Here is a 25,768-nt window from a genome sequence, read left to right on the forward strand (position 1 = left end):
AGAAGCGTTTCCAAAATAATTATGTTCTTTAATGGGTCCATAAGAGAGAAACTTTTTTGGGGGGATACCCATAAAGTCCCCACCCCAAAAAACAGATACGTTCAACAAGTCGATAACATCCCTTTGGCGCATGACACTACACCATGCGGAGAAGTAAACACAAAAAGGCAGCAGTCCAAACCGGCTGCCAGTGAAACGTTACCAGTTTAAAACCTCCCTGGTGCATAACAAGTGAGAACTTTATCACTGGTCCCAGTTTGTGGGGGAAATGGTGACCCATGGCAAAGATGGACCCAAGCTTTGGAGGATGTGAGAACCGAGCCAAAGGCTGTTTGGTCCTCCAATGCGTCCATGCGCCTTGCCTGGAGCCCTGGCACCAGCAATACTCTGTATCAGCTACCCAAGTTAAATATACTTCAGTAAGGAACTTCTCCTGGTCCCATCCACCCAAACCTTACCAAAACGTACCATGCGCCGAGCACCAGAAACACAGATTTCCTTCTGCACATGAAGCCAATGCCTGCTAAAGTTGGCATCACCATCATGGAAACAGTGCCACAAGGTGGCTGAGTGGCGACCCTAACTATGTTTGGGTTATCTAGGTTTACCCATCCCTACCTGTTGCACATTCACGATCGCTAGCCATAATCGTGACACTATTTTCCTGGTTGTAAGTCCCTTTCTCAGCCGACTTCGCTGGGCACCTGCAAGGGCAGAAGGAGATCCCTTCCATCGATGGTTGGCGCATGGGCAAATGGTGCTTCCATCTGGTTTGGGGGGATCAGACCAAGAGAGGTTACTTCTTATACTCAACAGAGTCTTGGCCTCCAGTCTTTCGGCTGCTATGCTCCTGGCACCCAAGAAACGAATTCACTTTTATACAAGAAAGGTGCATTCCTTTACAATCGATAGTGCAATTTAAAACATATATATCTATTTGTTTTAGGGGCTTTTACCATTAGCCTGTAAACAACGCAACTAAGTGGTTTGCCCTTTCGACTGAAGCAAATGTTTCAGAGCATTGGTCAACTGTTTTTCGCAACCGATCAAATCAACAGGTTATGATTCAGAGAAGAATTTAAAGAACAAACCCAGAATATTTGGGAGGGAAAAGTCTGCACTGTATGGAGAACCGTGCCATTTCTTTCCCTTCCTCTTCATAGAGAGACTCCCCCAAAGCAAGAGAAACCCCAGATATGCATATAAGAAAAGCCACACCAAAGACGCACAACAGAAATGAGAAACGAAGGCCCCAAAACAGAGCTTTCCCTGAGTTTTCTCCACGGCCAGAACATAATACCAGGCTTGCTCAAGAGACTATTGCTTTTTCTCTTGCAACACGGCAAGTTGCAAGGAAAGAGAAAGACAAATCCCAGCATCCCCTTTGGAGAGGAACGATTGTAAACCGAAGGGGATTGAAAAACCGTTCGCGCGTCACAGGAGTCCCGAATTAAAGGATGAGAATGATCCTGTGCCGCTTATGCCATTAAAACACCATTAAAACACCAGAAAAACAAAATACTAATATCCTCTTCTCCAAAGAGCAGAAAGAAGCAGCTTTAGAGGGATGCTTCTCCTCCCTTTTCAGCTCAAAGGACTCCTGGAAATCAATCCAATCAATCAATCCATCCATCAATAAGACATAGGAGATCGAAGGTCAATTTTGTCACCTTTTCGGGTTATTTCAATCCCAAGAGAGACTTTTTCCCCTCCCCAACAAAGGAGAAGAAATGGACATTAAGTGGAAGTCAAATCCTTGTTCACTTACTGTTGCGGAGGGAAATAAAAAGCCTCTCTTCCGCCTAAAAGAGCCCAGAAGCAGCGCATAATGGTGGCACCCGCATCTCCTTTTAGGGCCAAAGCTATCCAAAAACATTTTGGGGACCCTGAAGGCACCCCAGACTTTCCAAGCGTAACCTCACCAGCCACGAAAGGACCCCCGAACCCACAAAGGAATTAAAGCCGTCAACCAGATCTCCAATTTCACAGAGAATCAAGCAGCAAAGAGTAGTCTAAGAACAGTGCAATAGGCATCTTTGGCCCATTTGGTTGTGCAAGAGTCAGTTGTTGCCCCGCTCCGGTTTAAGGGTTTTCAGTTGATTGGTTCGTATTCCGAATATTGCCTCTTCTGGGCCACACAAACCGTGATGCCGCCTGCGACCAAAAGCACCAATGGAGTCCCCAGCGCCACCGCAAGGATGGCGATCACCATTGTGGAGAAGGAGTCTTTGGGGGGCTCTCCGTAGCCGATCAGCGCAGACCTGGAAGGGAAAGGCAAGGAACGAAAACATTTATCACCTGCTACTTCCTCCCTAACCGTCACCTTCTCCCTTCCGCCTCTCTTCCCTTTTCCCCCAAGTTTTGAGTGAAAACTACAAGGCAAGGCAGCGTGGCAGAATGGATTGAGCGCTGGAGGGTGACTCTTGCCAGGATAAGTTTGCCTTAGAGTGACCCAGAAACCATTTGAAGGCACACAACAAAAAAAGGTGCGAAGAGTAAAAAAAGAAGTACAGTCGCCCCTCCATTTTCCCAAGTGATCCATTCCGGACCCCTCGCGAAAATGGAAACCCACCAATATTCAAACCAGACTGGCTCAAATGGCGGCACGCCCCATTTTATGTCCCTCCGTTTTCCCCTCGCGCATAATCGAGGGACATGGATTCGAAGTCCGCACAAACAGAGGGACGGCTTTATAAATTGAGTCTTCCCCTAATCTGGAATTCCAAACACCACAATATTCCAAAATGGTCCACGACTTTGGAATTCCAGATTAAGATACTCAATTTGTTTTAGATGCCAACCTCTCCTTGTATCCCTATATGCTGGTTTCCTCCCAAATCCTGAATCCTGCAGATATTCTTTGTCCTTCGTACTCTTTCTCCTTCTTCCGCTCCTACCTGGGACTTTCGTTCCATCTTCCAGAGAGCTCTTCCTGGCATTCCCTCGGTGCTTTTGACTTTTCAGTCTGGGAGTATTTCCAAATGCTGTCTTCCAATCCCTCTTTAAACAGGGGATCTCCCTTGTTGAAAAGGGCCACCAACTTGGGGTAGAAAAAGACCCCAAACCTGACCTGAGTCTGCTTTGAGGACGCTGCCGGCGAAGGCAGGTGGACCAAAGTGCGCAAGGAATGCCCACAAAAGCTTCCACGACATCCCAGCATCCTAACCAGAGCCAGGCATTGGCCATTTTCTTTGCTCTGCCCATATCCTATAGCGAAGACCTAGTGCCCTCGGGATGCCTTCTCACCAGCTCAAGTAGCCCTTTTCAGCGTAAGCCTCGCTGTCCTCGCTGCCGAAGGAAATATTGATCGCGGCCACGCCATAGTGCCTCTCCAGCGCCTCGCCAAAAAAAGCGTGGATGATGCTAAGCCCCGGTGCGGTGCAATTGACCGTCTGTAGTGGATAATACTGGCAGTGGACTGTGTCTGACCGCTGGGCATCCTGGGAGGCATAAGCCGCCGTCTTCCACTGGAGAAAGCTGGACCCAACGCTGTTGTTGCGGGGCAGAGAAACCAGCTGCGCCATCTGTGCCAAGGAGAGAAGAAGGGAGGCCTTGAGTCCCATTTTGGGACGGCAATCCAATCCATCAATCAATCAATCAATCAATAAGATGTTGTGGGTGGAAGGGCCAGCCCAAACGCACCTCGAATATGGTCGGAGTATATTCGTCATCGATGGAGCGGAGGGACTGCAGCTGCTTGTGTCCGCGCCGGTCTTCGACGGTGACGATCTCCAGAGCAAAGCGGGAACAGTTTCCCCGCGGAGCCACCCCGCGCATGACGAACTCCACTTTGGTGCTGTTGGCGGTGTGCAGGAGGCGCGGGAGAGGAGCGTCCCGGTTGCTGGCTTCGAAAGCCGTCACCTAAAAACCAGCCACAGTGGAAGAAACAACAGGAGGAAGATTTCTGTGGGTCTTTCGGGCTCGGTGACCATTTTTGGACTATCTTTTCCAGCAGCCAATGTGTCCCCAGAGTCCACTGCAGTCACTCCCTCCTGACCCAAACCCTCCTTTTACCTGGAAGGAGATGCTTCCGTTCCAGAAGGCTCCTCCGTGATCTGCACTGACCCCCCGAAACGTTGCCGTCCTCCCAGTCTTGTTCACCTTTCCGTCGAGGCTGTCCCAGGTGAAGTTGCCCAAATCGTAGGTGGGATAGAAGTCCGCCGCCAGCGCTTTGGAGAGATCCGACGTGTTGGTGCCGTTGTACTCAAACACCTTTTGTAAAAACAGCATCACAAAGTCCACAATGTTGTTTCCATTTCAGCACGGCTTTCCTTTCCTTGCTCACCTAGGCTTCTAACATGAACATTAATGGCACTAAAAGACCAGTCCCTCTGCCTTAAGGGAACCCCCTCTGAACAAAGCTTGCCAAGAAAACTCCATGGCTGGTTCGCTTTGGGGTCGCTGTAAGTCGGAAATGACTTGAAAGCAACAACAAACACATATAGGGAAGAAAAACCCACAATGATCGGCCTGCCAGCCCTGAGCTCCCCATTGCAACCTTAAAAACCCATGATCAGGGTGCCATATTCTGGGTCAAGGGCTTGATCCCTAGAAATGCCAAAGTTACCCATTCCAGGTATAAGCCCTATCTCATACCACCCTTTCCCCCTCCAGCATCACCCAGAAACTGGCATCTGCAGTTGGCAAGTTCTCTACTTCTTCCCTTCCCACATTTGGGTCTGTTGCTGTTGTGTGCCTTCAAATCATTTCCGATTTATGGCAACCCTATAATGGGGTTTTATTGGCAAGGTTTGTTCAGAGGAGGTTTGCCATTGCCTTCCCCTGAGATTGAGAGAGTGTGACTCGCCTAAGGTCACCACTGACTCGCATTTGGGACACACCTTGGCAAACACAACAGCTGTGGAATATAAGAGGCTCTCCGGTGGATCGATCCGGATGGCGCCAGCGGGCGACGGTGAAAGGAGCTTGGTCCAGTTGACGTGGAGGGTGCTGTTGTCACTCCCTGTGTAGGCCAACACAACCGTGGGCGCCCCAATGGTGCTCCAGATGTAGTGGATGGTGTCGTTCTGGCCGATGGCACGGATGTGGAGGAGGTTCACATCGGAGCTATTCCGGCCGGGATTGTATTCCAGAGACACCTGGGAAGAAGAAGAAGACTTTAACTTAACACAACATTACAGAATGGAGCTCTCCTTCTTCGGACTACAGCTCCCATAATCCCTGACCATCGGCCATGCTTGCTAAGGCGCAAGGAAGAAGGTTGCAATCTTCTTTTTTTGCAACTCTTGGAGTGCAAAATGAATGCAGTTCGACACCGTTTGAACTGCCTGGCATTATGGGATCTGTAGTTTTGTGAGCTATTTAGCCTTCTCTATCAGAGCTCTGGTGCCCCAACGTACTAGAGATCCCATCATTCTGTCAGATGGAGTTATGGTACTTAAAGCAAACTGTATTAACTCTGCAGCAAAGATGCAGTTTTAGGATGCATCTTCACTGCGGAATCGATGCAGTTTGACACTGCTTTAGCTGCCATGGCTCTTATGCTAAGGGGTCCTGGGATTTAGAGTTTTGGGCTACGATTCTGGAGATCCAGGTTCGAAGTCCTGCTTGGCCATGAAGCCCATTGAGTGACCCTGGGCAAGTCACACTCTCTCAGCCTCAAGGGAAGGCAATGGTTGCAAACCTTGCCAAGAAAACCATAAATCGGAAACAGCATGAAGGCACATAACAACGCAAAAGTTGCCTTGCCGTCTTCTGAAGGTGCTTTAGTTGTGTATTCCTGTATGGCAGGCAACTGTCAGTCTCTGGGTGCGCAAATGCAGCTGAGAGAGTGTGACTGGCCTAAGGCCACCGTGTGTGTTTTTGTGGCCCAGCGAGGACCAAAATCTCATAAAACGGAGCATGAAAGCAGCGTGCGGAAAGGCACACTGAAAAGCATTTCCACGCCCCGACAATTCAAAGCCACACTAAAGTCACTTCCTCCTCCAAAGATAAAGGAAGTAAGAACAGCGCATTGAAATGTTGCAGAGCTGAAAAGAAGGAACTTTCTCTCCCAAGAAGAACAGAGGAAGAAGGCCAAGGCAAACCCCATCTTAAGAAACCTTAAGAAACCCCCATTAAATGTCTCCCTATCAAGAACAATAACAATAATAACAACTTTTAAAAGCCCTGGAAACCCATTGGGTGACTTAGGGCAAGTCACACTCTCTCAGCCTCAGGGGAAAGCAACGGCAAGCCAACCTCTGAACAAATCCTCCCATGAAAACACCATGATAGGCCCCCATTAAGTGGAAAGGCGCACAACTGAGGCTGAGAGAGTGTGACTTGCCCAAGGCCACCCCAACAGAAGATATATCCATAGCCTCTCATTTTAATGTTTGTCTTTTTCGGCTCCTTTCCCCCCTTTTTTTGAATGTTGAGTATTTGGATGTCGAACGGCCTGCATGAAAAATTAATACATAGGGATATATAACATAGCAATGATATATAATAAATCTGAACAAACACATCAGTGATATATATCTGAATAAATAATACGTCAATGATATATAATAAATCTGAATAAGTAATATATCAATGATAAATAAATCTGAATAAATAATACATCAATATATATAATAAATCTGAATAAATAATATATATCAATGACATATAATAAATTAAATAAATAAATATAATACATGAGTGATATATAATAAACCTGAATAAATAATGTCAACGACATATAATAAATCTGATACCTAATATCTCTGACTAATCAGCCATGAAAGGGCCCCTTCTTACCTTCCTCCGATAAGCCTCCTCCGGAGGCTCCTTGGCCCAGCATCCCCCAATCAGGGCCCAGAACAGCAGCACCCAGAATCCCCCTGCCTTTGCCTTCTCCTGCATGGCTGCAGCAGCCCTTGTTGCTTCCAAACTCCTGGAGTCATGTGATCCCTGGTCAGCTGACCCTGCTGCCGGCTGTTTTCAGAGGGCGGGGCCACACTTAAAGGGGCCGCCTTGCAGATTCGAAAAGGTTGCTATCTATGGCCACAATCTGTACATCCTAAGACTCTTGAGTTCTTGCAGGACTGCAAATCCCAGCATCCCTCACTACTGGCTACGACTGCTGGGTGTCGCAGTCCAAGCGGACCTCCTTTCCAATGGAATACCTATTATATGCCTTCTGGGATCTTTAGGAAACACATTGATCATCGGTTTATCTATCAGTTCAATACTCTTAGGTGTTTCTCAATAACATTGATTGCTTTGACCTCCGGAGCCTGGAATACAATTCCCATCATCCCTTGTTACTCGTATTGCCCAAGCGTGATGGGTGTCGGAATCAAAACACACCCAGGGAGGCCGCAGGTTTCTCGCTCCCGACGTGCAGCCGAAAATGAAGCAGCATGGTGCCATTTTAACTGTCCGTGGGATTTATAGTTTGGCGAGGTCAGAGCATTATGGGTTCCTCGCCAAACTACAAATCCCATGAGTCTGTAGGAGAGAGTCGTGGCGGCTCAAAGCGGTGTGAGCCTGCTCCGTTTCTGCAGTTTGGACAACACTACAGAATAGTACAGAAGTATTCAAGCTAAATAAGGAACAATGTATAAATGCATTGATTAGAATCCGTGATTCCCAAACTTTGGTCCTTTGGGTGTTTTGCACTTCAACTCCCAGAAGCCCCCTCTACTTGGTCAAGAGCCAGGAATTCTGGGGGCTGGAGTCCAAAATGAAGGACCAAAACGTGTGAAACGCTCAAACGCTCATCCAGGCGACAAAGAGGGAGAAGCAGCCAATCTATGAACTTGTGAAGTGTGTGTTTTTATTAATAAAGCCACAAAGAAGCTACAGTATACACTTAAGTTATGCGCCAGTGCCTCCTAACAGAATGCGTTTCGGCGGTCTTCCTCCTTCGTCCTTCTCTTTCGCTCCCTCCTGCCAACTTCCAAACAAATCGGTATCTTGGACGCTTGACCGTTCCTGCAACCGGGGGACGGAGGAGGGACGCGGCGGCCAAAACTTCACTTGGTTCCACGTCTGGCGGCCGAAAGCCAAAACCATGCAGGGCTACTCCTGGGCTGCGTCAGGGGCCCCAGTCGGTTTGCTCTGGTCGTCCCCTTTCTTCTTATGGCCTGAAACAATGTCGTCAATGCGCAGGAGGAGGACGGCCGTCTGGGCACAAAGAAGGAGGAATCAGGGTTAGTAACAGAACAGGAGCAACCCTAAGAAAGAGCTGGCAAAGGCTCCTGAACTTGCTGAGATGGATAAAGCAGAGGCTGGACGGCCATCTGTCAATGGGGACGCTTTGACTGAGAGATCCTGCATGGCAGAATAAAGGGGTTGGACTGGATCAGGGCCCTTTTTGGGGTCTCTTCCAACTCTATGGTTCCATGAAACTCTCAACTCAAGGAAAGAGTAGTGTACACTTAGTTATATGATGGCAGCAGGGTGTTTTTTGTGGGTCACGTATAGACGTTTTACATACATATAGAACACAGTTGTTTGTGTTTTACACAATACCATCCACCTCTTTCTTCCTGCCCTTGGGAGAGAAGGAAGCATCTTGGGGCCCAGGTTTCAGCTTTGACATGGATTTGCATTTGAGGCCTTACCTCCACGGCAGTCTTGTAGGTCTGCAGCTTGACGGACAAAGGCTCCCAGATCCCCAGCTCCTTCATGTCCGCCAAGGCGCCGGTCTCCCCATTGACGCCCCAGGTCTGGCTCCCTTCTTGGGTATGTTTTGCCTGCAAGCCACAGTTGCCATAAGTGTCTGAACACCAAACGCTCTCAGTTCCACTACTGACCCACCCAAAACCCAGGTCCCTCCTACCCTTCCCCTTAAAAATGCAGATGTCAGGAAGGAGGCAGTTCTTTGGTTTGCCCTTGCAATATATATGATAGAGGGTCTTTTGCTTCACTGCCCTTGCCCCCACTTTGCCATCCAAACAGGAACCAGATACAACTCAATGTAGCGTCAAATATAAATGCCTGCTTTAGGAATTTAATACATTCCGGACTACAAATACTACAAGCCTTGGTGTCTGAGGATAATGGGAACTCTAGTCTGGAAGGATATCTGAACAGCCAAAGGTGCCTCACTCTGATTTAAGGCAATATAGTGGGCCCTTGGTATCCATTGGTTCCTGGACTCTCGTGGATACCAAAATCCATGGATGCCCAAATCCCATGAAATACAATGGCATAGTCCACTGGTGTCCCTTATATATTGAATCCATGGGTGACAGTAGGCCAACCGTAATCAAACCAGAAGTTTCCACCCAGCTGCCAGCAAGAAGCAAGGGCATCCTTACCCGCAGCGAAGTCAGCGTACGGATAGTGCTGGCACCACAGTTCTGGATGAGCGTCCTGGGGATGACCTCGAGGGCCTGGGCCACCGCACGGTAAGGCCACTGCTCCACCCCGGTCATGACCTTCGACCTCTCCGTCAAGGAGTGGGCCACAGCCATCTCGGAAGCGCCACCGCCGGGGACCAGCTGGGGGTCTATCAGGACGTTGCGACAGACCTGCATGGCATCCTGCAGGTTCCGCTCCACCTCCTGCAGGGAAAGAGGAGGCAGAGGGACTCACCTTGAGACAAGCTGCTTGGCCAGGTAGAGAGGAATTTGGGAAGAGGCTGACGGGAAATGGTTACGGGTACAAATGTATGGGCTGCTCCTGGGTCCCATCCTCCAGGGAGGCTGCCTGCTGTAGGAAGCACTGTCCTGCCTTGCCTTCCTCCCAAATAAGTGAGGGGCAGACAATTCTGACGCAGCTCAGCCTCAGGAGTGCCAAATGCCCCCATCCCTCCTGTTTTGTAATGACTTGAACCATTTTAAACACACCTGCTTTTTTAAAATTGATTATTCATTTTGTAAAGGTCCAGCTATCATTACTATTCCCCAGCCCTCTTACAGGAACAATGACTGTTTTGACCCCTGGGAGCCCTATGCTCCATTGAGGAGAGTCAAGACTGTAAAGATGCACAATTCCTACTGGTTCCAAAAGGGAAGGCTTTTCAATGGTTAATTTAGAAGTAATACCTTAGGTACTGGAGGAGACTCTTGGACCGCTGGGCCACATGTCCCAAGGGTCCTCTTTAACCTGGGGTAGCAATCCTTAAGTTCTCCAGATGAAGTTAAAACTCCAACTCCCAGCAGCTCCAACTACAATTACCTAGATTGAAGAATGCTGGGAGGTATAGTCCAACAAAATCCAGAGGGTTGGCTGACTACCATCTTTTTAAAATGCTGTGGTTCAAGACAGGAAAATGAAGACCGGGGGGGGGGGGGGAGAGACAAGCCACAAGTCCCCTATTTCCATAATACAGCGAAACTACAACTGGATGTCCTGTCATTGGTCTTATCTCCCAGGACCAAGTGGAGGCTTGCTCACCGCTAGGATCTCTTTGCTGGCGCCCCGGAGCATAATGGTGCAAGCTTTGGGCTCCTTGCAGTCAGTGATAAAGGTGAAGTACTCGTCCCCAATCTTCTTCACTTCAAAGAGTCCTGCGCCCGTCCCAATGTCCTCTTCGCGCAGCTCGTCCGTACGGCTGACCACACGAGCCCCACAAGCCCTGCCATGACAGAGGACACATAAATCTCCTCCAGTGCTGAGGCGCATGCTTGGATGCACAACCTTAGGGACTAAAGACACCCAGCGGGGTGCAGGAAATGAGGCAGCAGCCCAAGGATATAAAACATATGGCTTCCCGGCTCACCTTGCAAAAAAAATCCAAGTGTACTCACCTCGCAATCCGGTTGTTGTCGGTTTTCCTCACACGTCGGATGGCGGTGATGTTGGCTCTCATCAGGAAATGCTGGGCCAGGTCTGAAGTGAGAAACCATTTCGTAAGTACAATGTTAGTGCAGGGAAGTAAGACTGCATTCGTTGCCTCCCTGCAAATGTACTCAAGCTCTTTACCTGAGATTCCCTTTTCTGTGATGATGAGATCTGGCTTGACTCTGATCAAGTGCTCACACATCTGCTGGATGAATTCCTCCTCCATCTGCAGGATGCGGGCAAAGTCCTCCTCGCGGGTGATCTCAACCTCAGTCTGCAGGAAAAGAGACAAACGCACCCAGTCGGATCCACATTTGATATATCTAGTCATAGCACCAAAAACCATCGTTATTGGTTCCTGAAATAAACGGATCCTATGCTGCGTGAGACCTAAAGCCATTCTGGTTTTTCCTTAAGTCCTGCAACTAAAAGCAATGCTAAGTTAGGGCATGATGGAAATGCAGATTTCCAATGTTGTGCCATCTCAAGACGGATTGACAAGGCACTTTTACACTAGAATAGCCAAGCAGGAGAGGACACTGACAAGAGATGAAGACTTAAACATCAGATTGGCGGAAGTGACAGCATTCAACGAAGGGAATTTAAACATAAGTGACTGAAGAGTCACGTGAAACACAGATAAAGGCAATGGGACTTGGGTTCAACACTGAGGAGCCTCGCAAACCGGCCTACCTGACTCTCGCCTTTCTTGTACTCCAGGGAGCAGTCCAGCAAGACAATGCGGGGGTTCTTGATGGTGCGGCGCATCCGGGGGTGAGTGATGTCTTTATTGATCATGACCCCACGCAAGACGCACGAATCCTCAACGAATCCACCAGGAATCTTGAGGGTAGGAGAGAGAAACCAGGAGACTTTTAGCTTCTGCATCAAGACATCATGACCAGGGAGACCTAATCTGCTAATAACACACTGATCTCCCTCAAGGAAATTAGGCAGTTATACCTAAGAGTCTCTTTGCGGTCCCTCTCAAAATGGGAAGACAAAGTGATTAATTGTGTTTCTCATAACCTTCCCATTGCGTTTACAGTAAACACGTCTTGTACTGTGTCCTAGCCCTCTGGTTTTCCTAACCTGAAAGGCTCTCCCCACACAGGAAAGCAAGAAAAGACCAACACTCTCTCCATTTCTTGTTTCGCACCCCGTTTATTTCCAGGCCTCCAAACCCCAACCCCAGCCAAGGAAATACCCCCCGATCCCCCTTCCATACCTTTTCCACTTTGGCAAATTTCTTGATGTCGATTTCCTTCCTGCCGTTCTCTTCGAGCTCCACAGTCTTAACTGCGTCGAGGGCAATGCCGCAGGCCAGGTTGGACCAGTGGCTGATCGCCTTCGTGCCAATGGCGCTCTGGATGATTTTGAGCATGGCTTCGCGGTTGTTGACGTCAACAGGGGTGCTGCAGAAACCAAGAGGAAAGAAGGTGGTCCGTAAAACAGAGATCAACAGAGCTTCAGCTGCATTCCTAACTGCAGAGCAAAAAGGTAACTTTGGACACATCTAGGGAAACCAAACCAAAACGTATCTCAAAACGATTGGGCTGTCAAGGATCTCCTTCCAGAGAAGCCTCGGGGTTGCAGTCTTCTTTGTTAGAAGGCTGTAGTATCTGCACAAAACTGTCACCATCAGATCCCAAACTGATTTTCACCTGTGGCACCCTATCACTGAAGAGATGAAGCTGCTCTATACCAAGAAAGGCCACTGTTTCACACACCCAAATGTTGTCTATTCTGATTGCCAATGGTTCTCTTAGGCCACAGGCGAAGATGGCTCTTCTCCTGACCTTTAACTGGAGATGGGGGACATCAACTCGGCAACCTCCCAGTAAGAAGGAAGAAATCTGTGACAGTTTAAGGTAGTTTTCTGTGCGCTGTGACTGATCTAGGCTTCCCTTCCCTGAGGTGCCCAGAGAGGTATTCATCGTGGTACCTGGGCATGGGTCGCCCTCTCTTCTAGATTTCAGGTGCCCCGCTCACCTGATCTTTTTCAGAGCGCTGATCATGTCATCCAAGGCCTTCCGGTATGCGCTAATGATAACCGTTGGGTGCATCTGCTGCTCTAGGAAATGCTCTGCAACTGACAACATCTCTCCAGCTGAAGAGAAAGCAAAAGAGAGTTAATGAACTGCCATACGCTTTGTTAAAGGTGCAACGGAAAGCGGAAGTGGGCAAAGTGCCGAACGCGAGATCCATGCTGCCTCCAGGGCCAAGGGTGCCCTGGGGTAAAAAAGAACTGCAAAAGGAAAAGTTGCCCCCTAATGCCTACTAGGAACCTCACTGGGTTTTTAGCACCTTACTCCAGAGGGAGCAAAGGCCGAGGAAAGGCCTCTCCATAGATGTATGAGTGCAAGACTAGGATGCTGGGAGACCAGGGTTCAAATCCCCAATGGAAACCCACTGGCTGACCCTGGGGAGGTCACACACTCTCAGACTAAAAGAAAGGCTATGGCAAACTCTTTCTATACATAAGATACATAATGCATATGGCACCTTTCTCCCAAAACCAGATCTTAAGATGGATCACTATATGATTTTAAAAATATAAATAAGGGGCAGCCAAAAAAATACAAGTTATATTACAAGGGCCCCATACAGACAGGCCAGAATAAAGCTGCTTCGGGTCACTTTGGATGTATGCTCTTTAAATGCTGCATGAGTCCTAAGAGGCTGGAAGCAGCGCCAAAGCCACAATCCAGTCCTAAGGACTGGAGCGCAGCTTTGGCACAGCTTCCGGACTCTTAGGGCGCATGCATCATTTAAACAGCATACCTCCAAAGTGACCCGAAGCAGTTTTATTTTGGCAGTCTGTATGGGGCCTTAGAGAGAGAAGGAGGGGAGCACAGCCCATCAAAAGCCCCATCTCACCGAGAATGATGACAGACGTGGTCCCATCTCCCACCTCTTCGTCCTGAGTGCGGCTGATTTCAATCATGGACTTGGCAGCCGGATGCTGGACTTGGATCTGGAAGGGAATAAGCCGCCGCTGGAGAAGGCTGCATTTCGGTAACATCTGCAGAGCCACATACTTCCCACCCCTGTGTCACTGCCATTTCTACCCTACAAAGCATTACAGCTTCTATCATTGATACTAGACAAGGCCCACTGTATATTCATTTTTCTCAGGTCGTTCCAGCCTTCTGCTTGCGCATCACAAACCTGGCATGAGCTCCAGTGGAACTTACTTCTCTGAGGATAGCATTGCCATCGTTGGTCATGACAATCCCGCCCATGGGGTCCAACAGCATCTGCGTTGGGGAATTGGGAACATTCATGTCAGTAACCTCTGACCGAAGCGCAAGTTAATCAAACCCTGTGGAGCAATGAAAGGGTGCGCTCACCTTCATCATGGCCCTTGGTCCTAAGCATGTTCTGATAATGTCGGCAATGGTCTGGAAGGAAAAGGAGACGTGAGGCAAGGTGCTTTAAAAGAGAAAAGCGTAAGGTAAGTAAGCGATGCTTGGACTGGAGAAGGGCTCTTATTCTGTGGATCATTTATGACCTTATGCCAATGGTCAATCCTAAAGATATCTGAGCAGGGTCTTGGCCTCAGGTCTTTCTGGTCTAAAGAATACTCCATCCCACTGGTTCTAATACAGAGGGACTTTGTCACACTGCAAACAGCCATCTACCATCTGCTGAGGCGCCTTGAGGACCTCTCTCCCTTTGAAGGCAGCTTTCAAGGAACCCGTACCTTAGCGGCATTGATGTTTCCGGACTGGACTTTCCTTCCGGATTCGCGCTTCGTGTTCTGACCTGAGGAAGAAAGGCATCAAATGGAGAAACAGTTATTGGAACATAGTTGCTTTGTGGGGTTTCCGGGTGTTTAAAAACACCAAACAAAGGCTAAAGATACAAAAACCTGGGGTAGCCTTAGTCTTGGGGCAGGGATTCCCCCCAAAGAGATCAATGCTATCCCCCAATCCTTTTAAACATCGGCATCAGTGGTTTGCGGTGGTTATATCCAGCTCTATTTCTCCTTTACGACTGATGCCAAGCCCCAAATTCTCTTTGGGGACCATTGCACTAAAGGTGCCAGGTCCCATCTTATTTCGGAAGCTAAGCAGGGCCGGCCCTGGACGGTCCTTGGAGGGGAGGCCGTCAAGGAACGCTAGGACCTGAAAGCCCTATTTCAAAGGAAGGGACTGTCAAAAACCACCTCAGGGTCCTCCTTGCCTCAGAAAGCCCTACTAAATTGATCACACAAATTGATCCTGTTAGTTAAGCAGGGCCAGCCCTGGATATTCCTTGGAGGGGCGGCCGGCGATGAACGTTAGGTCCTATAAAGGCTCTGCTCTCAGAGGAAAGGAAGACAAGCCTAGGAGCAGATCTTGGGAGCTAAGCAGGGCCAGCCCTGGACGGTCCTTGGAGGGGAGGCCGACATGAGGAGAAACAGAGGAAGGGGCCGCCTCTGAGGCCTCAGAGAACCCTGCGAGGTCCATGAGGCGACAAGTCCCCGGAGCCCAAGGCGCCCGTTACTCGTTACAAGTTCCTCGTTACAAGTAACTGAGAGCAGAGAGCGGGGTTTCCTTCCGCCTCTCCCTCCTCCCCGTCCCCCTCGGCTTCCCGGGACTCACTGAGGACGAGAACGGGGCGCTGGCCCAGCATCTCAGCGGCGAGGCGAGCCGAAATCCGGTCGCGGAACCTTCTGGAGGGGATGGAGAAAGGAAAGGGCCGTTCCGCCGCGCTCGCGCAGCCTAACCCACTCTCCACCAATCAGGCGCCTCGTTGAGGGGCGGTCGGCCAATGAGAAACCGCTGCCGATCAGAGCGGCCCCGCCCACTCAACTCCCAGCAAGATGGGTTGAGAGGACAACGGGCCACGCACGCTTGATCTCCGCCCCTCCTTTCCGCCACGCACATGCGTACTTCTCCCTCGCCCTAGTTCTCCCTCATAATGCGCATGCGTCGAGCCGTTGCCGGGAATGCGCCTGCGCAGAGTGAGGCTCAGGCCGAGGACACAGAAAGTGCGCATGCGCGGGGCTTTTTAGCGGTTGGATGGATGGAGCCTTCACCCCGGCGGTCGCTGCAGCACTTGCCGCGCACCGCTCCCGAACAACCGCGTCCGAGAGGCGAGTTTCGGGGGGAAAAACCTTTACGAAAGAGCCCCGGAGCCCTTCGAACGGACTGCGGGGCGTGACGGGATTTGTAGTCTTCGGTCGGGCTCCTGTCGCGGGAGCATCATGGGAGTTGGAGGCGCCATGGCGGCTGAGTCGCCAGCCACGCCCCTTTTTCGCCGCGGGGTGTCATGGGAGATGTAGTTTCTCCGCCTCCTGAGTCATTCAAGAAGAACTGAGGAAGAAAGGCTGCGTTTTAAATGTGAATCCAAACCATTTAAACCCAGAACGACACAGTGGCCTACCTCACAAGACTGTTGCACGAAGGGAAAGGCTCTGAAGCGCTTCTAAAGCGGTTTATTTACACTACATCTCATTTCCACACTGCAGAGTTAACCCACTTTGACACCAGGCTCCATATCCTATGGAATATTGGGATTTGTAGCTTATTTGTGGCCCCAGAGCTCTCTCTGACAGAGGAAGCTTAAGTGGCTCAGAAAGCTACCCATCCCAGAATTCCATAGCATGGAGCCACAGCGGTTAAAGCGGTCTCAAACTGGATCATTTCTGCAGTGCGGATATTATACATTATAATTATATCTGAACAGTTGACACTGCCCCGGCTCAATGCTAGGGAAACCTGGGCATAATAATAATAATAATAATAATAATATAATTATACCATACAGTTGGAAAAACCCCACCAGGGCCATAATTTTGGATTTTGGAATCCATGTATTTGCACATACAGACATCATGAGACAATCCTATTGTGGTTTTCTTGGCAAGGTTTGTTCAGAGGAGGCTTGCCATGGCCTTCCCCTGAGGAGGCTGGGAGAGCGTGACCTTCCCTGGTTTCACGGCCGAGACAGGATTCGAACCCTGGTCTCCAGAGTCAAAGTCCAACGCCCAAAACCACTGCGCTTCCCTGTCCCTCAGGTTCAGCTTTTAGGGTCCCCAAAAGTCAAAGACGCAAGTCATGAAGCAAACAATGGCAGCAGTCGGCCTATTCTGGCCTCTGAAAGACAAGCATGGTTTCCTAAAGGCAAATATGGCCTCACTTAGGGTTAAGCAGAAGCAGGAGTCCAAAAGACCTGGAGGACCAAAAGTCTAGATCAGTGATCTCCAAACTGTGTTCCTCCAGGTGTTTTGGACTCCATCTCCCAGAAGCCCCAGCTACCTTGGCCAACAGTCAGGAATTCTGGGAGCTGAAGTCCTAACAACTGGAGGACCAAAGGCTGGGAGTCTATTGCAGGATCCCAGTTTGGAGAACGCTGCAAATCCTGATTGGAGGATAACAATAGCAAACCAGTACAAGATGCAAAAGAGACCATCCAGTGTACAAAATGGATGACAAAATTGGGATGGTCAGAGTGTATACAACTCCAAAGAGGCTAAGGCATATGTCAATGTCATGAGCTGCTCTGGGCTCCCAATACATATCAATAATAATGATGACAGTCATACCAAAGATTGGTTTTGGAAGTGGCCACCATCCCTGGGGACAAAAAAGCCATTGACGCTGTTGAGTCTGTTCTAATTCTTCGTCTATTTTCTAACCGCAGCAGCATGAAACCGGAAAGACCCCAGAAGACCCGCTTGGCCCTAAATAAGAAACCTAAGCCTCTTCCTCCTGTTCATGCCAAAGGGGAGTTGCTTTCCAGTTTTGGACCTTCTTCTTCTCCTCCTTTCTCCTTCTCTCTGTTTTTTGGTTTTTAAAGAAATGCCCGCGTGGGACGCTCTGGAGACGTTGCCTTATGTCCTGCGATTCGTGACCCTATTTGTTTCCTTGCCCTCCTTTTCTAGGCACCAATTCCAGACCCGTCCGCATGGAGCCGGATGTGAACCCCCAAGATGAGAAGCAGCACCGGAAAAGTAAGGCTGGGGTCAGAGGGCTTGATCTTACTTATTTAAAAAGAAGATAAGATAGATAAATAAGTAAGATAAATAACCACATTTATGCAACTGAATTAAAAAGGCAACCCAGGAGACCCACCGCGTTTCCCATTTTTGTTGTCGCCTTCTCTTTTGCAGATGTGCCAAGACGCTCCCTTCATGTTCCAAGTTGGTACTTGGTCCTTGTTGCCTTTAGATCGTCTTTTCTGCTTTGAGGGCTACGTCCAAAGCGCACAGTGGAAATCATCCACTTTTTGAGACCTGCTATGGCATTCTGGGAACTGTGAGACGTTGAGTCTTCAATGGAGTTTATCACACGAAGGCGGTTGGGAGTTTATCCCATGAATATACTGGAAAAATCACGTAATTGCGCGAAACGATTTCACACGACGTCACACAAAACCCGCCATTAAAGTGCTCCCAAAGAAGCATTAACGCATCTTTTTACTTGTGGGATTTCAGCGACAACGCGTTTCCGATATCGCTTTATGTGCGCAATTGCGTGTGATAATCCTTTGCGCAATCACTCGCCATTTCCGCTTCGTTTGCAGGACGCTTTAAATGTGCTTCAATCTCTCTTTAATGCTGAAATCAGCCCCGATGTGATAAACTCCTATGAAGGGACAAGGTCCTGGAGGGTTAAGATCTGTAATTGAATATGAAATGGTGGCTGCCACCTGAAATAAATGAAAGCTCCTTGCTTCAAAATGGTTGTACATAGCCTTTTGCAAGGACGCATTAACAAACTATTAGTTGAAGTGACTCAGGTTTCTTATCCATCAGTCAAGAAGCCTTCAATTGCATAGTTGTTTGGTTAGTGGGGAGGGATGGATAACCCTCCAGATGTCGAGGAGCTGCAAATCCCACCTTCCTGCCGCTGAGACAAGGGCGATGGGAGTTGAAATCCAGGGAAAAGCTCCTTTCCCCATCCCTGGCCCTTCCTCTTCCGGTCTTATTCTGCATGTTTAAAGCAAGGACCTGAACTGGGAAAGGGAGGATTCAGGACCATCGATGCCTCTCTGCCCTTCCTAGTATTCTAGAATTCCTGACCCCGCAAAAATGTTTAATGTCTCTCTGTCTCTGTCTTCTCTTTCTTTAACAGGAGAAGACGCTGACGGTCCGGCCCCCACTTCTTTCAAGCCTCTCTGTCCTGCCAAGCCTTCCCCCAGTTTTCTGGAGCTCCCTTCTTCTCAATGGAAGCCCAGCCAAGGCTTGCCTTATTCCCAGGCCAACCGCTTAGGGAAGGGAAAGAGGCACTTCTGTAAGCTGCAGAAACGCTATCCTAAGCATCGCCTGAACACATAGACACAACCAGACTCTCAGAAGTAGTGGTGCAAAGCTGTCTTGTCCAGTTGATGATGATGATGATGATGATTATTATTATTATACATAATGAAAAAAGAAAGGAAAAATAGAGTGGGCCCTTGGTAGAATGTGGACCTTTGATTCGACTGCATCCGAGGGAGTGCTGGGATCTGTAGTTTGTAAAAAGACTTGGGGTTCTTCTTGTTGTTCTGTAACCGCCAATTGCCTTACCATCCCCTTTTGGTTGTTCCTGTTGCATGTGCCTTCGAGTCGTTTCCAACCTATGGCGACACTGAGGCGCACCATTCCCCAGGTTTTCTTGGTAAGGATGCCTTTGCCTTCCTCTGAGGCTGAGAGAGCGTGACTTATTGCCCAGGGTCCTCCAATGTGTTTCCATGGCTCAGCAGGGATTCGAACCCTGGCCTCCAAGCCATAGTCAAACGCTCAAACTACAAAGCGCTGATTATCTCCCTGTAGTTCCTTCCCCTCAACCACCAGCCCGATTTCTACAAGGTGGAACCATGGAAGTTAGAGTGGTGAATGCAAGCTACGGCAAAAGCGATTGCGCCAAAACATTAGGAGGAACTTCCTTGACAGTACGAGCCATTGATGAAGGAAGAGGAGGATGCACTCTCCTTCTTTGGAGGTGTTTAAATAGAGGCTGAATGGCTTCGCTTGTGTATTCCTGCATGGACTGGATGGCCCTTGGGGTCTCATCCAACTCTATGATTCTAAATTAAAATGGCTATTGTTGTGCAGTTTGGACGCGCTATTCTTCTTCTGATCTCTCCCACTCTTCTTTCCAACCAGCACCAGACCACCAGCCCCAGGAATGCTTCGGTCTCCTCGAATGCATGCACAACAACCTCCAGACCCAGACGCAGATCGCCCAGGCGCAACTCTCCCTCTTGGAAGACATGCGGGAATCCATAAACATCCTTCTCTCCCGGCAGGAGAGGAAGAAACCGGACCAGCCAGAAACACATCCTCCGCCAAAGGGCTCTTCCTCCTCTCCCAGCCCTGGCAGCTAGCAGCATCACAAGGACGTCTTGCTCTCCAACTCGGCACTTGCATAGCATCCATTGACTCCTTTCCCTTCCGCCGCAGCAATGTACAGTGTTCCTTAGATTCACAGTGGCTGTGGCAACGCTACCCCAAAATGGTGTTTTGGAAATAAATCCGGTTGTTGTATGTTCTCTATGCGTTTTCCTTTTCTCGCCTGTCCCTCGTGCAAAACAGCACGGAGGTGCTTCTTGATGGTGAGGTCCTCCGTCTACGTCCGTATCGGTGCAGCTTTGAGTCATCTGCCTAATGTCTAATGGTTGGGACTCTCCTCTCTCAAGCTCTCTGGTCATGGCCAGGTTAAGTCATGCTCAGGTGGCTCCTTGGGCTGATGGCACAATGGGGTTGTGACACACTGCTGGAGGTGGAGGGTGTGAGGAGAGGACAGACAGGGGCCTCTGGCTTGCATGAAACACCAGGCAAAGCCGGGCTCTTCCAACCTGGCCCCACATTGGGTTGCCCACAGTTTCTGGCCATGGCAACCCAACGCGTCTACATCTTGGCCACCTTGGCTTGGTCCCTCCTGGTCATGCCGCTTTGGTTCGGGGCAGCCGATAGCCTGAAGCCCTGCTACCAACAGCAGCCCCGCCTGAAGCCCTGCTACCAACAGCAGCCCCGTCGCCACATCCCCCCGCAACCAGACACCCTTTTGTGGCAGGAGGATTGGGTACCCCTCATGATCCTTCTAGGCGGGTTCTGCGCGATGGCGTGGTGCATCCATTTCCTCGCCTACAACGTCCACCAAAGGGGCTCCCAGGAATTGCCGCAGCTGCCCAGCGAGGAAGAAGCGGTGCCAGAGCTCCGCGTGAGTCGGGGGGGAGGTGGCATGGGAAAGGGAAGCCATGCCAAGGCTTGGAGAAGAGGAAGAGGTGCCCAGCAGAGAGGGCCGTAAAACTAGGCGGGTATTCAGACATAACCCAGGTAGAATCAGGGGGTCCACAGTATGAGAAGAATCCAGGTTAGTCCCTTGATGTTCACACTCACCCCGAATGCATGTGGTGCACTTTTTTAGACTAACAAGGAACAAGTTGGGTTGTTAGGGTTATTTTTCTTCTTCTTCTTAAAGCAACGTTCCAGACACTTGCTAATTTAAGCCTAACCTATTTTCTCCTCCGGACAGGAGACCCAAAAAGAAATGAGCCGGCTTTTGTTCCGAGCGGAGAGTAACACGTCAAACCTTGGCATTGGGAACCAGCCAAGGATGGAAAACCAACAAGAGGCAAGTGAAGGGTTGAAAAGCATGATGGATCTGGAGAGAAAAAGTAAGAGCAGCAACCTGGTGGATGAAAGGACTGGAAGCGTTCTCCAACTGGATACGAAAGCGACGAGCCAGAACCTAGTTCCTGAGAGGTCTAGAAGTATTATTCAACTGCAAACGAAAGTGACAAGCCAGCGCTTCGTTCTGCGAGGTCTCCAGCGAACATCCAACTGGAGAAGAAGCCACCAGCAAGAGTTTCACTCCTGAGACGTCTCCAAGCACCATCCAACTGGGAGGAACGCCGCCAGCAAGAGGTAGTTTTGAGAGTCTCCAAGCACCCATCCAACTGGAGAAGAAAGGCCACCAGCAAGAGTTTCACTCCTGAGACATATCCAAGCACCATCAACTGGAGAGGGATGCCACCAGCCATAGCTTCGTTTTTGAGTGGTCTCCAAGCACCTCACAACTGGAGAGAAAGCCACCAGCAAGAGTTTCGCTCCTGGATGTTCCAGTGCCATCCAACTGGATAGGAAAGCCACCAGCAAAGTTTTGTAAGCCAAGGATGCCGTCCGGACCCAACTGTTAAACAACATGACGGTTGAGAAGGTTGGGAGTGTCACGCACACTGGAGAGCAACCTTGAAAGCCAACTGGGAAGTCGAGACACGGAGAGAGGAGCAGAGGAAGTGCCCTTCTTCCGGGCAGAACTTGAGGTGGTCCCTCAAAGGTCTGGCCAAGCTGAAGAAGACAACAACCCGTCGCTGTGGAGCTTCATGGCAGAAGGAACTAGAGAGCCTCCTGAAGGCCTTCGCCTTCGCCAACCCACCCAAGCATGGCCCCAGTTGAAAAGGGACTCCCGGTCCCTCCACCAGGATAAGCAGTGGGAAACGGAGACAAGAGATGCCGTGTCCCTTGGCTCCGGAGACATCACCAAGGCCCCCAGTCGTTGCTTTTAGACCTCCAAGAACGGAGGAGAACCAACCTGTGATGCAGCTGATCATCTGTGAGCTCCCCAGAAGTTGGAGCAGAAGCCGGAGGTCCCTCTAAACAGCCGTGGCCGCGGCCGGAAGCGGAGATGCACCAGCCGAAAGCGCAAATAAACTCTGCAAAGAGAGATAGTAGTGGCATGTTGTTTTCAAGGAAGGCGCTGAAAAGGCCCAAGGGTGGTCCCTGTCCTGCATCCTTCTTCTGTCCCAAAACTATTAAACATTGTGCGTTTGGGAAAAGTTCCTTTTAGGAGTCTAGAATCGCTCCAGCGCTCATGTTTGGGGGGAACAGTCTCCGATCCATGCGACTTCGAGTCGCCTGCCAATGATGGCGACTATTAAAACAGAATTCACAAAGTTGTTAGCTAAAAAAATTTGGGAAGAAATAGGTTTTTGGGAAAGATATGTCTTTTTAGTACGTGTCCAGCTGGAACAAGGGCTTGTGCTCCACAAAAGGGCAAGGAAGGCAGTTAAGGGCTGCACTGCAGAAATATCCAGTTTGGCAACGCCACTTTGACGTGGCTCCATGTTTAAATCCTGGGATTTGTGGTTTGTTAGGGCACCAGAGCTCCCTGACAGAGAAGGTGAACATCACCCCATACTACAAATCTCAGCATCCCATAGCATTAGGCCACAACGTCTAAAGCGGTCTCAAACTGCTTATTTCTACAGTGTAGATGCAGCACTGGCAAGACGGCTATGGTTTTTTGGTTGTGCCGTTTAGCCCAAATAATCTTTTGGGCATTTAAACCAACGGAAGAAGATAGGCTGTGGAAGGCAACATTTATTTTCCACCGGATGAAACCAAAAAGGTTTTTTCCACAAACAAAGCACGCTAACAATTGCTGTTATATAACTACTGGCGTGCTGTTGTGAGCAACCTCATTGGTACAAAAGCCTATCAATCAAAGTTATTAGTTATGTAAACCTATAACCCAGCAAGTTTATATATTATGGTTTTGTAAACTTCTTGCCAAGGAAATGGGCATGCCAGCCGTGGGAGGTCTAGCCGCCCATGTCTGGTTTTGTCCCTTTTCTCCTCCCTTGCAGTAACACTGCCGCCGTTGTGTGCCTACAAACCATATGGCAACCCTACGGAGAACTGTCTTAGAGTTTCTCTGCAAGATTTGCATAGAGGGGACCTTGCTCTGAGGCTGAGAAAGTGTGTGTCTTGTCCAAAACCACCCAATGGGTTTTCATGACTAAGCAGGGATTCGAACCCTGGTCTCCCAGACTAAAAAGTCGACCTCAAACCAATTCACCGCACGCCTCTCGCAATACATTGCATGGAATGCCTTAATCTCTTAATATCAAACTGGACAATAATTTCCTAGCTTGGTTTACAGATGACATGGCTACTTCTGCACTACAGAAATAATCCAATTTGGACACCACTTTAACTTGCATGGCTGACGGTCTCTGGGTTCGGGACTTTGCAGTTCTGGAAGACGTTAGCCTTTTCTTCCAGAGGCTCTGGTGCCTGCAGCAAACTACAAAGCGAGGTTTCCATAGGATGGAGCCACGGCAGTTTCAAGGCGCGTCAAAACTGCATTAATTTTGCAATGCGGCAGCAGCTCGAAAGGTTATAAAAGGGGGAAAGACTGTGGGGGGGGGCCACTGCTTTCCTATGGAGTTAGGAGGAAATGGGAGGGGGGTCACAGTCCTGAAAGTGCCAATGCATTCCAAATAGATCGTCCTCTTTCTCATCCTGTCCAGGGGACAATTATTTTATGACAGTCACAAAGGAAATAATAAAACCGAATGTTTCTTTTACAAACCCCACACACCGTTACTTGGGTTTTTCCCAAAAATGTGTGTGTACAGAAAAGGAAACACAGCGGAGGATGATCCGGATTATTGGCCCAGATGATCTCAAGGATAAGGATTTAATTTTCCATGTTTGTCAGGAAAATTGAGCCCCGTATCAAATGGATAATAAAAAAGAGCAGATAGGCAGACACATCAAATAACTATACTCTAGATTACGGGTCGTGATTCATAGACTCGTTGCCCTAAACTTGAGCACGATCCATTCTGCACATTGGAAGTCTGAAAATACCCGCAAAGGTACGGAGTCAGAATCCAAAACCCAGCATCCCACGCTGCAGATTAGTGTGGTTTGATGGCCACGTTAACTGCCATGGATCGTGCCATACAATCCTGGGAATTGTACCTTTGTGCGGTATTTCTCCTTCTCTGTCGTGAGAAGCCCTGGTGCCACAGCACAACCACACATCCCAGTGGTTTCATAGCCTGGAGCCACAGCATTAAAAACGGTGTCAACGGCATATATTCTGCAGACATGTCCCTCCGCACTGCGGTCCAATACAATTCCGCACATGGTTTCAACCTGCTTTCAGCTCCCACACCATGTCGCCGGGCGGTAGTACGTAAACAGAAAGGGGTGAGAAAGTTCACCGCTCGTTAAAAGTGTTGGCAGCCAAAAAAACGAACAAACACAAAAATTGGCACACCTTCAGACTTTATGGGCTGTTTGCATCAACAGTAAATGCCATTGCAAAACTATACAATCACAAGCACTCTGCTTTCCCTTGGCAACACTCCTGTTTGTAGTTTGCGGAGGCATTTGGCTGCTAAAGGTCTCATACGCTGCTGGGGCTGTAGTTTTTGTCCTTGCTGGTCACTGCCCGAATAAAACATATCTATCGAGCGGAGAAACAGGAATCCCCAACCCAGTTCGGGCCAACAGTCAGGAATTGTGGGAGTTGCTGTCCAAAACATCTGGAGGACCAAAGTTTGCCCTCGGTTGATAAAGAGATGATATATTATCGCAAACCACCATGGAAACGCAGACAATACAAATGCGAAAATGCTGATAATAATAGCATAGCACAGACCATGCCGTTTAAAGCAGTGTCTGGGCTGCATTGTTTTCTGCAATGCAGACTCAGCTTCGGAGGAAGCGATCCCCAACCAGATTTCTTTGGAGCCTTTGCCCCGAGTACACTCAGGGGTAAGTGGAAAGGTGCCTCAGCTGTTGGGGTTCACATTGGCATTTCCAACCCCGGTATCACCGCTTACCCTGGGCATCTAGATGGCCTTCCTGTGGTCCGAGTTGTCAGTCAAGGAGAAGGTGGAGGAAAGCTTCCTTCTCTCCGCTTGAGTTTTGCTCCGGTTTTCCGGCGAATCAGCGGCAAAACGACGACACCTCCTCCCAACCGGGTGAGAAGAAAATACTGGTAGGAAGAGGCCACCAAGGAGAGCACTCCGAAACGTTGGCCTTCACGGCCCTCCCGAAACTCGTGGCGTATCAACAGTAGAGGATGGGGTTGAGGCAGCTGCTGGCGTGTGCCAAGCAAGCAGTGAGGGGGAGAAGTACGCATGGACGAAATGAAGGCATTCCCCATGGGCACCATCTTGAATTTGACCAGGACCCCCAGAACGTCAAGACATGGTTGGGGAACCCGCAGACGAAGAAACAAAGCCGACCACCAAACGCCACCGTCGTGGCAACTTGCCTCTGCCTTCCTTTGGTTGTTGGCCAGAGCGGGGTGGACCCTGTAGGAAGCGG

At 49.4% G+C, this 25,768-nt stretch overlaps 4 protein-coding genes across 8 annotated transcripts; 2 read left to right on the top strand and 2 right to left on the bottom strand.

Annotated features, from left to right (window-relative positions):
* Window positions 1-7: 7 nt before the first annotated feature.
* LOC121916016 (glycosylated lysosomal membrane protein) lies at window positions 8-6,885 on the bottom strand. The gene is made up of 6 exons (XM_042440715.1): window positions 6,745-6,885; window positions 4,842-5,099; window positions 4,015-4,212; window positions 3,643-3,861; window positions 3,247-3,524; window positions 8-2,261 (listed from the first exon to the last, which is right to left on the bottom strand). Exons 1-6 carry the CDS (start codon window positions 6,847-6,849, stop codon window positions 2,093-2,095), a joined length of 1,227 nt encoding a protein of 408 aa, XP_042296649.1. The 5' UTR covers window positions 6,850-6,885; the 3' UTR covers window positions 8-2,092.
* An 858-nt stretch (window positions 6,886-7,743) lies between these two features.
* On the bottom strand, window positions 7,744-15,464 carry CCT3 (chaperonin containing TCP1 subunit 3). Its single transcript, XM_042440200.1, has 14 exons — window positions 15,312-15,464; window positions 14,429-14,490; window positions 14,076-14,126; window positions 13,920-13,982; window positions 13,603-13,699; window positions 12,715-12,832; window positions 11,951-12,137; window positions 11,416-11,565; window positions 10,864-10,996; window positions 10,689-10,770; window positions 10,336-10,516; window positions 9,255-9,500; window positions 8,556-8,687; window positions 7,744-8,115 (listed from the first exon to the last, which is right to left on the bottom strand). Exons 1-14 carry the CDS (start codon window positions 15,340-15,342, stop codon window positions 8,011-8,013), a joined length of 1,638 nt encoding a protein of 545 aa, XP_042296134.1. The 5' UTR covers window positions 15,343-15,464; the 3' UTR covers window positions 7,744-8,010.
* Window positions 15,465-15,664: 200 nt separating this feature from the next.
* Window positions 15,665-20,187, top strand: TSACC (TSSK6 activating cochaperone). 5 transcript variants are annotated; one of them, XM_042440203.1, is made up of 6 exons: window positions 15,665-15,805; window positions 17,359-17,438; window positions 17,597-17,665; window positions 17,825-17,854; window positions 18,789-18,947; window positions 19,802-20,187. In XM_042440203.1, the coding sequence occupies exons 1-6, from the start codon at window positions 15,732-15,734 to the stop codon at window positions 20,020-20,022; spliced, it is 633 nt and encodes a 210-aa protein (XP_042296137.1). In that variant the 5' UTR covers window positions 15,665-15,731; the 3' UTR covers window positions 20,023-20,187. The 5 variants fall into 5 exon arrangements, with proteins under 5 accessions (XP_042296137.1, XP_042296136.1, XP_042296140.1 ...); XM_042440202.1 differs by having other exon boundaries at window positions 15,666-15,805; window positions 17,356-17,438; XM_042440206.1 differs by lacking the exon at window positions 17,359-17,438 and having other exon boundaries at window positions 15,666-15,805.
* A 244-nt stretch (window positions 20,188-20,431) lies between these two features.
* On the top strand, window positions 20,432-21,686 carry LOC121915725. The gene is made up of 2 exons (XM_042440201.1): window positions 20,432-20,858; window positions 21,174-21,686. Exons 1-2 carry the CDS (start codon window positions 20,529-20,531, stop codon window positions 21,516-21,518), a joined length of 675 nt encoding a protein of 224 aa, XP_042296135.1. The 5' UTR covers window positions 20,432-20,528; the 3' UTR covers window positions 21,519-21,686.
* The last annotated feature ends 4,082 nt before the right edge of the window (window positions 21,687-25,768 follow it).

The sequence above is a fragment of the Sceloporus undulatus genome, chromosome 9 (genome assembly GCF_019175285.1).
Source record: "Sceloporus undulatus isolate JIND9_A2432 ecotype Alabama chromosome 9, SceUnd_v1.1, whole genome shotgun sequence".
NCBI classification, from domain to species: Eukaryota; Metazoa; Chordata; class Lepidosauria; order Squamata; family Phrynosomatidae; genus Sceloporus; species Sceloporus undulatus.

Coding starts and splice junctions, on each gene's coding strand:
- CCT3 (XM_042440200.1), bottom strand. CDS start 15,342: ATGCTGGGCCAGCGCCCCGTTCTCGTCCTCA. Junction 14,491..15,311: donor GCGCCCCGTTCTCGTCCTCA/GTGAGTCCCGGG, acceptor TTTCTTCCTCAG/GTCAGAACACGAAGCGCGAA. Junction 9,501..10,335: donor CCAGCAAAGAGATCCTAGCG/GTGAGCAAGCCT, acceptor CTTTCCCTGCAG/GAGGTGGAGCGGAACCTGCA.
- LOC121916016 (XM_042440715.1), bottom strand. CDS start 6,849: ATGCAGGAGAAGGCAAAGGCAGGGGGATTCTGGGTGCTGCTGTTCTGG. Junction 4,213..4,841: donor CAGCTGTTGTGTTTGCCAAG/GTGTGTCCCAAA, acceptor TTTTTACAAAAG/GTGTTTGAGTACAACGGCAC. Junction 3,862..4,014: donor ACGGAAGCATCTCCTTCCAG/GTAAAAGGAGGG, acceptor GCTGGTTTTTAG/GTGACGGCTTTCGAAGCCAG.
- TSACC (XM_042440202.1), top strand. CDS start 15,732: ATGGATGGAGCCTTCACCCCGGCGGTCGCTGCAGCACTTGCCGCGCAC. Junction 15,806..17,355: donor CGAACAACCGCGTCCGAGAG/GCGAGTTTCGGG, acceptor TTCTAACCGCAG/CAGCATGAAACCGGAAAGAC. Junction 17,855..18,788: donor ACGCTCCCTTCATGTTCCAA/GTTGGTACTTGG, acceptor TTTCTTTAACAG/GAGAAGACGCTGACGGTCCG.
- LOC121915725 (XM_042440201.1), top strand. CDS start 20,529: ATGGCAACCCAACGCGTCTACATCTTGGCCACCTTGGCTTGGTCCCTC. Junction 20,859..21,173: donor AAGCGGTGCCAGAGCTCCGC/GTGAGTCGGGGG, acceptor TCCTCCGGACAG/GAGACCCAAAAAGAAATGAG.